Source organism: Athene cunicularia, assembly GCF_003259725.1.
Source record: "Athene cunicularia isolate RWA chromosome 2 unlocalized genomic scaffold, athCun1 chr2_part1, whole genome shotgun sequence".
Classification (NCBI taxonomy): Eukaryota; Metazoa; Chordata; class Aves; order Strigiformes; family Strigidae; genus Athene; species Athene cunicularia.
The window spans coordinates 44,441,697-44,455,483 of NW_020799095.1; the positions used below are offsets into that span (position 1 = coordinate 44,441,697).

General features: G+C 39.7%; 1 protein-coding gene across 1 annotated transcript; it reads right to left on the reverse strand.

Annotated features, from left to right (window-relative positions):
• Positions 1-5,370: 5,370 nt before the first annotated feature.
• On the reverse strand, positions 5,371-12,432 carry INSIG1 (insulin induced gene 1). The gene is made up of 4 exons (XM_026843018.1): positions 12,310-12,432; positions 11,502-11,668; positions 10,924-11,023; positions 5,371-7,668 (listed from the first exon to the last, which is right to left on the reverse strand). Exons 1-4 carry the CDS (start codon positions 12,352-12,354, stop codon positions 7,639-7,641), a joined length of 342 nt encoding a protein of 113 aa, XP_026698819.1. The 5' UTR covers positions 12,355-12,432; the 3' UTR covers positions 5,371-7,638.
• Between the last annotated feature and the right edge of the window lie 1,355 nt (positions 12,433-13,787).

Sequence of the window (13,787 nt, forward strand, 5' to 3'; positions counted from 1 at the left end):
ACTTGAGCCTAATGCCATCTGAGATGTCCTACATTCTGTGGGGCCTTCAGCTGCTGCTCTTGGAGGCTATGGGATGCTTTTACCAAATCTATCAGCCCCATAGCAATGCCTTGAATATCCTGCAGTGTCTAAAATCATGGTAAGGTCTGTGTTTTGCAACTGTGTTCCACCAAGAGAATCACTAGTCCCCACGTCGTTATCTTCAAGTCTGTATTCCGTAAGGACTCATTCATACCAAGTGACGATGTCAGGATCTGCCCTGCTGATACCAAGTGCTTTCTTTGCATGAAAAGAAAAAAAACTGTCAAAAATCTGAATAAAATCATCAGGACTGGTTATCTGTTAGATACCATTACTATCTTCTTCCACTTGCAGCTGATAACTCAGATGCTTATTACTGTGTGGCTCTTCTGAGGTATTTATTTACTCTTACTCGTGCCAAAAGCAAGATGCTTGGGAGGTGACCTACAGGATGTTTGGTAGGAGGATTACTGAATGGCCAATCAAAGCTTTAAAAATTACTCACACCACCAGGAGGGGACCTCCAGCCCTGAGCCATGACAGTCACTGTGGATCCACTACAGCTGTTGCTCCCTTCTATGATCAGAACTCCAGACTTGGAGCTGGCTGTGATGCTCAGCACATCTCCAGTCCCACTGACTAGGATACACCTCATGGCCCTTGTGTTTGAATCCCTTCTGGGATCAGGACTTCACTGACTGCACCACCTGGGTGCTTCAGTAATGCAAGGAAAAATGCTTAAAACCAGAGCTTGCAAAGAAGTTCATTGCCGCAGAGCTCTGCATGGAAATGAAGAGCTCTGCTTGTCTGGACAAGATCTCTTGTTGCACAAGAGAGCCCTTGAAGTTTTGTTTTTTGCTCTGTTTACTTTGCTAATGCTGGGTAAGTCAGCAGGGTGTGTATTCCCGGTGATTCTTCCTTAGCATAAGTGCTGCACCTCTATTAGCTCTACAGAGATTTTTGGGCTACACTGTCTGCTCCTTGCAAGGCAAAATTCAGAGTGGGCTTTCATGATGCTGGCTGGGATGTGTTGAACCTCCTTCCTACACTAGCTCTCTTCACCTCTTCCACCAGATCATCATCAGCAAATTTCCGGAAGAAATCAGAGCCCGTTGCGCAGCCCACCAGCACGGTTCTAGGCAGTGCCCAGTCTCCTATACTATGGGGTCCTGGTGCAAGAGCTCAGCAGCACAGATCCCCACCAGAAGGACCCTCCACCCTTGGTCTGCCAGCTGCACACTAGGAGTGATCAGGAAGCACAGGCAAGTTTTCTTGCCTTGGATGACATCAGGTTCAAATTCTACCTAGCAATAAATTCAAGAGTAGCTTGTTTTTATAAAGCAGCAACATTGCAATAGGTACCGGTATTAAAAGTTGAATGATGGCTTGTAGGTTTCAGAGTTAACACACAGCCCGAGGTATCCCATCTCCAAGAGCTGCCGTTTGAAATCACAGCAGTCTCAAGTACAACATGACAGCTATGTAGCTGGCACTGCAAAGCTGCTCTTCTGAGCCAGGGCAGAACAGATGAGAAAAATTTGGGGTTCTCTTCTATGTTTTTTAAAAACCCTTCAGTACATCTTCTGAAATGGAATTGTCAGAACAAGGCAGAGACTCTGCAGAACGACTCAGCTCCCTACTTGCTACCCAGGCACCAAGGTGGGGGATACGGATCCTTCCGGCAAGCTGACTTTTTTTATTGTGGAAAGAGGTTCAGAGACAGGAATGAAAAGAGGGGAAAAAGGCCTCGAACAAGCTGAGAGTAAAATCTGAGAATGAAAAGGTCCAGACAGTGAAGCATTCCGATACAGATAAGGTATAGGTATCTGCTGCCTTTGTAACCACCACTGGGGTGGCGCAGAGAAAGGTGAGGTCCGAAGGGTGATGAACCCAACATCAAGCCTAGAGGAAGTTGTTTAACCGAGGAGCATGAAGGAAGAAGAAAGCGATTACCCTAGGCCAGGAAATAAAAGATTGATGAGGGTAATAAGCGAGCGAGGTGATGAGGAGTTTTTTGAAAAAATTGGGTTTTTTTCAAAAAATGCTGTTTTATAAAAACAAAAGATAATTCCTAAGCCAAATTTCTGTAACATGAAAAACAAGCAGGAAAAAAGTTTTGAAATTGAAATTGATTATCCCATTTCTATATTAAAAAAGTGGGTTAGATTTTTGAATTGGTAAAACATTGCAGTATTAGACAATTTGGAGTTTTCAAGGGTCAGAATCAAAACAACCCATTTGAAGAGGGTAACAAGTGTTTCAGTTGACCCAAACATTGTGCTTGGATGTCTTGTCTTTATGCAAAAAAATAAGGGTCTGGTCTTGTTTTTACTGCAGTCAGTGGCAGATCTCCCACAGCCACCTTTGATGGAAAACTTTTGTCACCACTGAAGACATGAACAGAGTGTTCTGTTTGGGCAGTTGCCCTCACATACATGTCAGCCTGTGGTGACAAGAAGCAATGTGAACCCAAAAAACCCCACATCATGGGCCAGATCAATGGATTTCAAGTGATGAGTGGAGCACCCTAAGATGTCAGGAAAACCCAAACCTCAGTGACCTCTCTCAGTGATCTCACCATCTCCTGCTCCTAAATGACCTCTGTTTGTAACATAACATCTCCTTTGTGTCCAAGTCCAAGGTTTAGAAATCCCCCCCTCAAGAAGAGGGATCACAACCCACTTGTTCAATCCTGCATGTCCCAGCAATTCTTTGGTGATAGGCAGGAAAGACTGTAGGTACTGCTGGGCATGTTCCCAGTTGGCTGCGGACCTTGCTGCATTGCAGGATGAAGTCCTTTCCAGGCTGTGGTTGTCCCAAGCCACCTGATCCGAATCCTTATGTCTCTCTAGTACACTGCAATTCAAAACACAGCCAGAAAAGCCACCAGACCTTCTGTCTTGAAGAACTCCACAGTCACAACTCACATTTCTGCAGGAACATCTCAGCAAGCTTTTCTGTCACAGGCCTTAATGGATAGGATCTCAACTCTTGTGAATCCAGGTTATCTTATTTTAATTTTGGGGCACCTACTCTAAGATACCTTGAAAGGATGAACCACCTGTGCATTCATAAGTAGGTAGGAGACATACACAGCCATCAGCAGGACTTATATATTTATAAATATACAATTAAACTGAAGCTAGTTCAGCTTGATACTACTAAAATATAGCCTTCAAAGGCTTTCTGAACAGGGCTAATAATATTCAGGGTGAATAAATGTGCCCTCTGTGAAGTCAGTTAGCTTTTGCTCATACCCCTTTTCTCTCCTCCATCCACCCAGCAAAATGTGGGCCAGCTGTAATTCATTCTATTCTAGTTCTTGGAGTTTGAGCTACTTGGCTGCTTTTAACCAGTTAGAAAACAAATAACATCAGCACAAACAATACTCAACATCTATTCCTTTTGGCAAGAGGAAGCCTGGAGCATCCTTGGAGCAGCTATAGGGGTTGGCCTCCCCTTCCCAGCCCCAAGCCATGGCAGGCTGGCCCAACAGATACCTGCCTGCCTGCCACAGGGCACTGCTGGAGCCACTGATCAACAACTGAGCTGGGAGGAAACTGACTTCTGTGCAAAAATGCTGATTTGTAACTGGTATTTTAACTCCGAGGAGACATAGCAAGTTGGTGTAATCTCTGAATCACTTGACTGATATTTAATATAACAATAGCACTCAAGCTACTTAATACATAGGCATGACTTACTGTGATATAGAAAACATAGTTTGCAGCTGGAGAAAAACTGAGTAAAACTCGGTACAGCTCTGCCATTTATGACTTTTTGGGCAGTAATGCATTATTTACAGAAATTATCATATGTACTTTGAATTCTGCCTTCAAAAGTTAACCAGAGCAAGCCAGAAGCACCATCACAACCTACAGGCTTTCTTATCACACCGACAGGCACGAGGACTGTGGTTTTGCTGCATATGTAGTTCATCTGTCCCCTTTTGTAGCTCATGAAGACAGAATATTATCACCGCACAACAGGATTTAAATGCAAGGAGAAGACTCCAGACTAGGTATGGGGCAACTCATGTATTTAATTGCCCACAGAAATAACCATCACCTATAGGTACCTTTCTTGACCTTTTAGCTGGAAGAACCTGCTATCACCCACACCTCTCACTGGTTTCCAAGATAGGGCCCTCAGTGATCTCTTCATAAACTATGCTTTGTTCAATTAGACCAGCATGTAATGTTTTGTTCTCACGAAATTTGGAACTACTTTTATGAACAGTAAGGCAACTGGGATTTTATTTCCTTATTCATCTCAATATGTTCCTGTTGTATTCAGAGAACAGACTATGGGCCCTCCTGTGGCTAATTTAGCATCTGCAAATCCCTATGCTTAAAAGCCAAAGGCTAAATAACCTGCTGAAGGAATTTGCAGGAACCATCACAGGTCAAATCATCACACTGGCTGCGAAGACTTTCTTTAGAATCTTTGTACACACTTTCTTGCCTCAAAAGGACCCCATTATGTCCTAGTTCTCAAAGATCAGGCTGTATCCCACAGCTTTTTTTTTTTTTTTTTAAATATGTATTTTTAGTTCCTTTTGACAAAATCTGAGCACTTCCAGGGAAAGCAGTGTACCTGGAGGATGTGAGCCATCATCAGGCCGGAGGTGTTAACAACTACCTCCTCAGCTGCCACAGAGCATGCTCTGAAGTTAACCAAACACAGGCTATTCAAGCTAAAATAGTTAATAAGTTCCTAATGAAGCCTTCAGATAAGCCAGCACACTCTGCCCTAATATGGATAAAGACTGATCAAAAAGCCATTCTACTCTGTCCACCACAAGCACAGAAGCTTATAGAAGTTTGAAATAATTATTTAAGTGCAGGAAAACTGAAGAATTTTTGCCTAAATTTGCAAGATGTTATCTTCCCTAAATCAGATGATACAACAGTTTTCCACCCGCTCAGCCTTATTAGCTGTGCTTACTTATTCTTACTGTTTGCACTCTTTAAGATGCTTCAGACTTAGTAATCGTTACTGCATATAACCAAGCCACAACAGGAATTTTCATGGTTACCCCGCCCCCTCCATATTTTGTTTCAAATTATTAATTTCAGCATCTTGAAAGACAATGGGAAGATTCTGCACTTTAAGTCACATAACATACATTTACACAACTTTTTTTGTGCAATAGCAAGACTATTTTTCTTCAACTGTATAACCCAGGCTGGAAGCCTCTCTAAAAGCTAATCTCTCCAAGTTCAGTTTAGGATTTTTTTTTTAAACCACTGAGTATGCATGACTGAATATTTGTTATGCAACCATAACAACTGTCCTTTTCAAGAAAGATTCCTGCATAATGTGAATACAGAGAATCCAAGGCAAACATGACTTGATCTTAAAACTTTAATAGTAAAAAAAGTGTAAAACCAAACACACCGCTGAAAACTTATCAGTAAGAATGAGAATTTAAGTGTTCAAATTCAGAATAGTGCAAATTTTCTTCACTCCCCTCCCCACCTCTTCCAAACTTAAATCACTTTGGTTAAGATACTCAGAAGTATTGGCAAAAAATGAACTTTTGACTTACATTTTTGGCTGCATTATTTCTAACACATACAGATTTAGTTTCAGTCTTTACAAATAAATCTTAAATACTTTTCTATCCATCAAGTATCTGTAGAGATGACTGTCATCTTTACTTACATCTGGTTTTGTAACATTTTGAGATGGGTTTCAAGATTACAAAACTGTCTCCCCAACAGGTAGCATACTTCTTAAAATGGCTGAGCTGATCCAGTCCTGATCTGAGGACCTAATTTCTTCAAGTGGTACTATAAAATGTGATTATTTCGGTTTTAAACATTTGTGGAAGGATCTTATACCAACGAAATTACTCTCAATTTACACCAAAGCAAGATTAGAATTGGGGTCCGCTCTGTAATATAGACTTTGTGCTAAACTTTTCCTGCTACAAAAAAAGCACAAGCAGCAGTTATAGCATTCCCTTAGAAGAGTGAAAACAGCTGGAACACTGCTACCTGGCCTCAACATCTCTTTCGATGGGTTAGTCTTTAACCGATGCCTCTAACTATATCTGAAGCCATGTAAGATCGGAAATGAACACAAAAAAATTTGCATAATACAAAAAGGCAAATCCATAAAAATTTACAAGTACACCATAACCACAAAACTGGAGTATTTCTAAAAATTTGGGTTCAATGAAAGATACAACAAAACTAGCTTTACTAGTTAAATAAATTATTGCTCCATTTGATTCCATGCAGCATTGAAATGAATTCAGAACCCTTTTCTCTTTCATCTCTCATAAAAAATGATCGATATTGAAGAGAACACGAGGCTCAGATTTACTGTACATTGCACTTCAACTTTAAGACCTAATACTTGCTATTTAGGTCTCCTGTGGTCTAAGCTATCAAATGAATATGTTGTGCTCACCAGAACTAAGTATTAAGAAACACCAAATGTTTAATGTAGTGACATAAGCACTTTTTTTTTTTTTTTTTTTAGGCAATCACAGATTGCAAGTTCTATAGGGCTGTGAAAAAACAAGTAGTGATCTCTTTCAGAAACTGAACTGAGAAAACAAGCTGCTTGCTATTCTTCATATACAGTTTAAGTCACATTTTAGGACCGCTTCTGTTTCCAAACATTTCAGACAAAACCCTGACTCAAACAGAAGCAATATCAAGGACACCTCTATGAGGAAACTGCAAATCTAAGTAGTTGGGGGCATGTACTCAATGGCCAAGCAATGGCCTGCAATGCACCTGTTTTCAGTGACACCAGACGTATAAGATACCCAAGACCTTCTTCAGTGAGATACTGAAGCATATGTCTAATATTAAGCAGGAGTATTCATATACACTTAAATTCTTACTGAACTGGGGCCAGAACTTGATTCTTGCAAATCTAACTGCAAGCTTCAGAAGTAATGAAATTTCCAGTCAGAATTTGGTAAAGTTCACGTTTGAACAAGATTGTCTCCAGTGTTCACCTATCAATTACAAAAGTAAGTGACTTCCAAACTTTCATCCCTCCAACCCTCACCACTGTCAAAGACAGAAACTTAATGCAGCATTACAAGTAAGGGCATGATTCCTTCATAAGACTCCTAAAAGCATTAGTGCAATGCCTTTAATCTGTTTCGATCACTCTTATTTTTAAATAACCCTATTTCTTAAAGATTTGGATAAATACTATTCCTATTAAACCATACTTCATCATTGTTAAGCACCATCGATCTACTTCCTTTGGGCACTGATACAAGAGCTTGTAATTAAATTTCAGTTCCAAGGCTTTAAAATATGGCAGCTGCTTCAATAACTTACACTGGAATCTAATACTTGGAAAACTGCCACTTAGCCTGAACAGCTGTATGCAACTTGGTGTTAAACTCTTCCAGAGAACAGCCATACGCAAATGCTTATGCAGTAAATCAGGGTAAGATTTCAAGATAAGCAGTTAATTTCATTTGGCTATTCTAAGAGAGGATTAATATTTTTTTTTCCACAAGTCATTTGTGCAGTGAGCCCACAAAAAGATTATTTTTCCTAAATAATCTTCAATTTAAAACAGGAACACATCTTCATAATGTTGCCTTCACACTGGCACCGTGCTCTCTTCTTCAAAGATTTAGTCATTGTGTGGTTTCTCTGGAATACCCTATGGATAAAAAAAATAACAAACACATGTTATATTTTAATGCCATCTGATAAGTGACTACATTATGCAGTATTTTCAATGATTAAATAGTCAACTAACTTCAGTTAGGCTGAGAGTGACCTAGCAGACATGGCTTCTTATAAAAGCTCAACAACAATGTGCTGCTTAACTGTGGACAAAAAAAAAAAATCACTATGGGCCTATGCTGCCTCAGTCAGTGCATCTGATGAATTCATCTACCAATCACACTGCTTTTTATAAGACTTCATTAGCTTTCTTCCATGTCTCAGTTTATTTCTTAGCAGAAAGTACACAGTGCTTCACTTAATGGGTATTAATTCAGTTTTTTAAACAGCCCTCACTCAAACTGTCTTCACGCATAAGTTGCATTATTTTCCAGTCAAAGGCTGGCATCAGATAGATTTACTCAATTCCTCCTAAGTCCCTTTTCTAGTATGAAACCCTATAGTATGTCAGTGTAAGAAATTTCACCAACTCTTCTTTAAAACAAAGCTTGTAATACATTCTTCTCATTCTAGACTCAAAATGCAAATGTATTTGGAAGTACTGAATGTGTTCACAGTTCTGCAGCCTCTTGCAGTAGCAAACAATAGGTATTTGTGAGGTCTAAGTTCTGAATACCACCCTAGTTTGCCAGATGTTGAGAATGACAGTTGCAACTCAAAATGAAGTGTTGTCATCCATTTAACCCAACTGATGAGCACTGACTGAGCAACTTTAGGTGTCAATGAGCAGCAAGAGCTGGTGGTGGCAGCAGCACCTACACCTCTTCTTTTGAAATCACACTATCCAAGAAAATGTTGGATTTCACCCTCAAGCTGATAGCAAAAATAACCAACAAAACAACCCCCCCAAACCCTCTGCTAACAGCAGGTTTCCTTAAAAGTAGCAGTACACTTGGCTACTGCATGCAAGCTCACTTGAAATCCAGTGACTGAAAAGCAGCAAGCATCTTCCAGCTAATGTTTCTCAGGGAGGGTATGTCTTGGGGACACTTCTCAATCTACTTCTTATTTCCTTTCTAACTGCAAAAGCTAGACAGGGGCTGAGGCCACTTTACTCCACTAAAGTAATGTTCACAGCTGCCACTTCTACTCTAGACATGCCCAGAAAAGATCTACTATTTGATCTGCAACTGTCAAACAGCTCAGGGACTTAGGACAGAATACAACTACAAGAATAACTTTTTATTCACGTTTAGTTTTTAAAATGTAATATTCCATCTTCTTGCCACATTCACAATGTCTGACAAAACTGACCGATGCTTTTGGGTCATCTCTATAGAAGAAAAACCTAGGTGACTAAATGCTACTGCTGTATTTTAGAAGTGAAATTCTTTGAATTTCCAGCACTGAATGCTTCACAGTGACTTGCAGAAGTTTTCCTATGCAAATGTTTGGCTTCTCCAAGTTTTTCCAGACTAAGTCATGCTAATGTAAAAGACATGAGAAGACACTTCTGGATAACCATAATAGAATGCTTTACCCTGCCGACTTCCCTTTATCTTTGTAAGGAAGACGGCAAGACTGACAGGGAAGTTGCAGGCAGCAGCCAGTCTGAATTTAACTACATTCAGTGAGATAACAGGTGAAAAGAAGTCAAAAGAAGAAAAAGCCCTATGTGCCTAAATTTATTTTAGCTATTCCTTCTTTAAGGCTCCCTCACTTTGCCTTCTAACATTAGCATAGCAACTGTATATGCCAATGGGAAATACAGAACTGTAGCATATAACTACATACCAATATAAATGACTAATTATATTCTGAGACTGACTGCAACAGCAAAGCTTAAATAAAACTACATTAAATATATCTTTCTCACTTGATGTGAGTGACAAATTTAAAGAGATATTATATCCTCTCTTCCCCCCATACATGTAGTCTAAGAAAAAAAACACATGTAGAGCATATGCACCACTGGGATATGAAAGCAAAGTAGTGAGCTTGTATTTTAAAGAGCCTCAGAGCAAATCAGAATTGAATGTGAAGTTAAGATTGTGACCATGGTCCTGGTAAATCTGTAACTTGGTATCAAGTCAGCATGAATGAAAAACCTCAAGAACAGAAGTAGATTCACCTCATGCCTTTTTTGCTTTAAACAGGCTTTTCTCTACAAGAGGTTACTATTAATTTAGTGTAACTGAGAATCAGTACTAAAGAAATTGATCTTTAAATGTTAGCCAGTGGTGGTCAAGCAACATGGTGCTCTTCCCCAGCTTGTCTGCAATCCTGTCCATCTGCAGCATCAAGCTCAGACTATCCATGTTAGAACTAAGTACATTAGCATCCATCCACTGGGTTTGCAAGGCTAGGCAGAAGAGACAGAAGGCCTGTTCCAGGAAAGACAGCTAGCTTTAGACTCATCGTTTTACTCATTTTTGGTTCTGTGCCAAAAGACAGCTCCTCCCCCTTATTAAACAGTTCAGAGACTACTGTTTAAGGAACTCCCAAGTCTATAAATTCCTTTCCTTCAGTAAAAATTAAAGGCAGCTAAAACACAGCAGCCTTAGAGAAGTTAAATACTTGAAGAATGTCTTCCAGGATAAAAAAAAAAAATGTATGTAGCAAAGAAGAGAGAAGTTAAATCAGTAGATTATTAATTATTACTATCCATCACTGTCAGAACACTTTTCACAACCAAGCCTCAGGCTAATGTACAATCATACAGCTGAGTTTACTCTTAAGTATGCTACAAGGAAATAATTAGCTAAGAATGTAGCAATGATAGGCATTTATACCACATTATCCAATATATGGAGCAATACTTAAGTACATCTTAAGTGAACAGAAAGAACATATTTGATTCTAGGAGTGGTGGAATTTAATGCTACATAGGGACATTTACTTTCACCTACATAACAAAAATGCTTTATTGCATAATTAATTAGAGAAAGTCCATCTGTGCCTCAGTTTTCTAGCTGCCTTAGATATTATTTCAAAGTACTGACAAAGCAAAAGCAATTAAAATTCTCCACATAAGCAACCTTCTGATTCTAGTCTTATTTAAGCTGTTGCTGGAAAAAGTTAAACATAGAAGAGACTCAAACACTTGCTAAGACAATTCCCACTTTACCTGCAACACAGGTTGTACACTTACATTTCAACTCTTGGGAAGATACCTATTTATCTCTGTCAGTTTGTGAGTCATACCCTTAAAGGCATAGTTTGTGCTTTGACTAACAACAATGGAAGCTATTTGGACTGTTAAAGGAAATTATAATTATACAGTAATTACCATAGCCAGTTGGCGTCCTATGTTTCCAACAGTCACACCTCCTGAGAAAAATATACATGGAAGCCAAGAACGGATGTAAAGAAAATCTGGGGATGTATACCTAGCGAACAAAAGGAAATAGGTTAGAGACAAGGTATTATCAACACTTTATGTATTGTTAACAAGATGCTATGGAATTATCTCCCGGGGACCAAACAAAAAAAGCAGTAACACAGGAGAAGAAATAGGGAGACCAAATGAAGTCTGTTAACTTAATAAGCTTCTAAACCCCAACGTCCTAGCCACCAAAGTTTAGAAATTATCTCTCCCGAGAGCCAGTTAATGATACACCAGGCCAGCAGAAGTTCAGTTTACTGAACTGTTACTATTTCAACATATATCCCAATTTGTCTACTCCCCACCCTCCACCCAGTTCTCAATCTGATCATTTGGAACAACTGGACAATTAGCTGCCTTAGGCAAACAAAAAGTCTTATTATAAGAACGTGCTGAATACATTAATAACTAACTTCCAGTGCATGTGCACCCATTTTCAGTTAAGACATCAGTTGAAACAGTATTTTAACAGTATAACTTACTGATAAACACCATTATATACAAGAAACTGGGTTATCAGAGTTGCTACAAAGGCTATTGTAATCCCAAGTCCGAGACCACTTCTTGAACGATCAAATGTCCACCAAAGACCCAGTGACAAGGCTGCTAGAGTCAGGGACAGCTGGACGTTGTTTGCAAAATCTAGTTTCTGGAAAAAGACGTTAAGGACAATCTTTTTAAGTCTGCAGACATCCTGATGCTGAAACTGAACACAGAAGAACAGAAACCAAAAGTGAGCATGATTCTGTATCTCTAAATACCATATATTAAAGATCTGGTTTCCAGACCTGATGAGCCATCATAGCTCTTGGCGATTTTAACTGGAGTCTGAGTGCAAGGACAACATCAATTTTTGCCACACTGAGCATCTAAAGAATATACTATATGGCAATATATTTAACTTATATGGAATTTTGGCTCAAGTAACCTAGTTAACCTTGCTGATTTAGGTTTTCTGCTCAAACCATCAGTGTCCAACACAAAGAACACTCTTATTGAACAGTTCAGAGTACATTTTACACAATTTACACTGTTATGCTTGCAGTTAAACCAGACATACTACAACATCTATCCCTCACACCTCCCAGAACCACCCCCCAACTACTTTTAAGTGAACTGTGTTATCATCTTAAGGTAACTATTGCAGCATACTGCATGTCTCACAGAAGTTTGTCTCTGCCAGTAGCACCATCCTTACCTGTGTAGTTCTCCCATATGTGAATGGGAGAGACTGCTTCATGACAATGGACTAAGCACATCGAGCAACAATGTAAACTAGTTCAAGGATACAGCACTTGCATGATTAATGCCAACAAAAACTGCTATACATCGCATTACGCTGGCCCACTCTCTCTTGAATTTGTGTGGCTCCCCAAGGTGGCTGTCAATGCAGGGATACAGCAGGCCAACAACAGCTGCAAGAGAAGTAACACTACTTGTACTAACTGTTACACAACGATTACTTCAATATTACTAAATACTAGTTCGTAAATAAGCACTTGACATATTAGCAAGGTGCTTATCACACTACTGTAAGCCTGATGAAGACAATTATTACCGCCCTCCCCGGTTTAGAAAATAATAAACCCTCCACTCTAACAAGCAGTATTCTGTTTGAACCTTTAAATAATATATATATATATATATATATATATATATATATTGCCATGCCAAGGTATATGACTTCAAGCTCCTTCTCTCCCATGAACATACCTTATTTGAAATCCTGAGCACATGCTTGTTTTGTACCAATAAATAACAAAGCATCACAAAAAGCTTAAGTACAGTGAGGAATGGAACATGCATTTATTCCTCACATGCAGGGCAGATGGTTTTATGAACTTGACTCATTAGCTGTGAATCAGGCCCTGAATTAAAAATTTTCCTGGACTCAAAAGTTTGACAGAGCTGATCTCTCTCCTTCTGCTGTGCTGCAAGCCAGCTGATGCTCCCGTCCAGATCAGATGCATTTTGACACCAAACAGAAGCAGAGCCACACTTAAAGCACTTGCCATCAGCTATATTTATGTCAGGGAAGAATAACCACTCATACTATTAACCAGACAAAGTTTTTATCCTCATATAGCATTTTCTCAGCCTTATCAATCTGCAATTTGGTTGCAGAAGACAGACACAGGCTTGTGTTAGCTCAGTTGCTAGCACAAACACTACATGAGTTTCATTCTTCCAGGTCTTGCTACTCCATGTGTTGTCATCAACTCCAGGGCTAGGCATGCTGCTTTAACTGACGTATGTTTATCTCCTTTCCTACGAGTTTTTTTTCTCCTGCTTAAACTCCTAAGAGAAACAACGTCTACATTAAGGCACAAGACATGCCACGTACCAGGACTTTTACCTTACAATTCACAGCTAAATGCCAAAGTTTAATCCAGCTGTGACAGGGCTGTGATAACTCTCACTGGACCACTACCTGTGGCAATCTCTTTTTACTGCGCAGTTTATCATTCATTCAAGTTTATGGTTTATCATTCATACTCCCTTACTATGAGGTACAGATAACAAGTGACAACATCCCGGCATTAGGAACACCCCAAACATGGAAGGGTTGTTTAAAGTACTTTCAACGCAAATTAAAAGAAGATTACAGCGGGTTTATTTCCTAAGATTTAACCCCTTTTTAACCCTTCACCAAGGTAAAAGGGTACTTCGCACTGCAACTCCGGAGGCGCTGCGGGCAGGGTACGAGCAGGGCGCCGTCGCCGCCGCACGTGACTTCCTTGTTTTCGGCCCAGCCCGTGGCCAGTTCG

Coding starts and splice junctions, on each gene's coding strand:
- INSIG1 (XM_026843018.1), bottom strand. CDS start 12,354: ATGCGATGTATAGCAGTTTTTGTTGGCATTAATCATGCAAGTGCT. Junction 11,669..12,309: donor GCATTAATCATGCAAGTGCT/GTATCCTTGAAC, acceptor GTCTTTTTCCAG/AAACTAGATTTTGCAAACAA. Junction 11,024..11,501: donor GTATATAATGGTGTTTATCA/GTAAGTTATACT, acceptor TTTGTTCGCTAG/GTATACATCCCCAGATTTTC.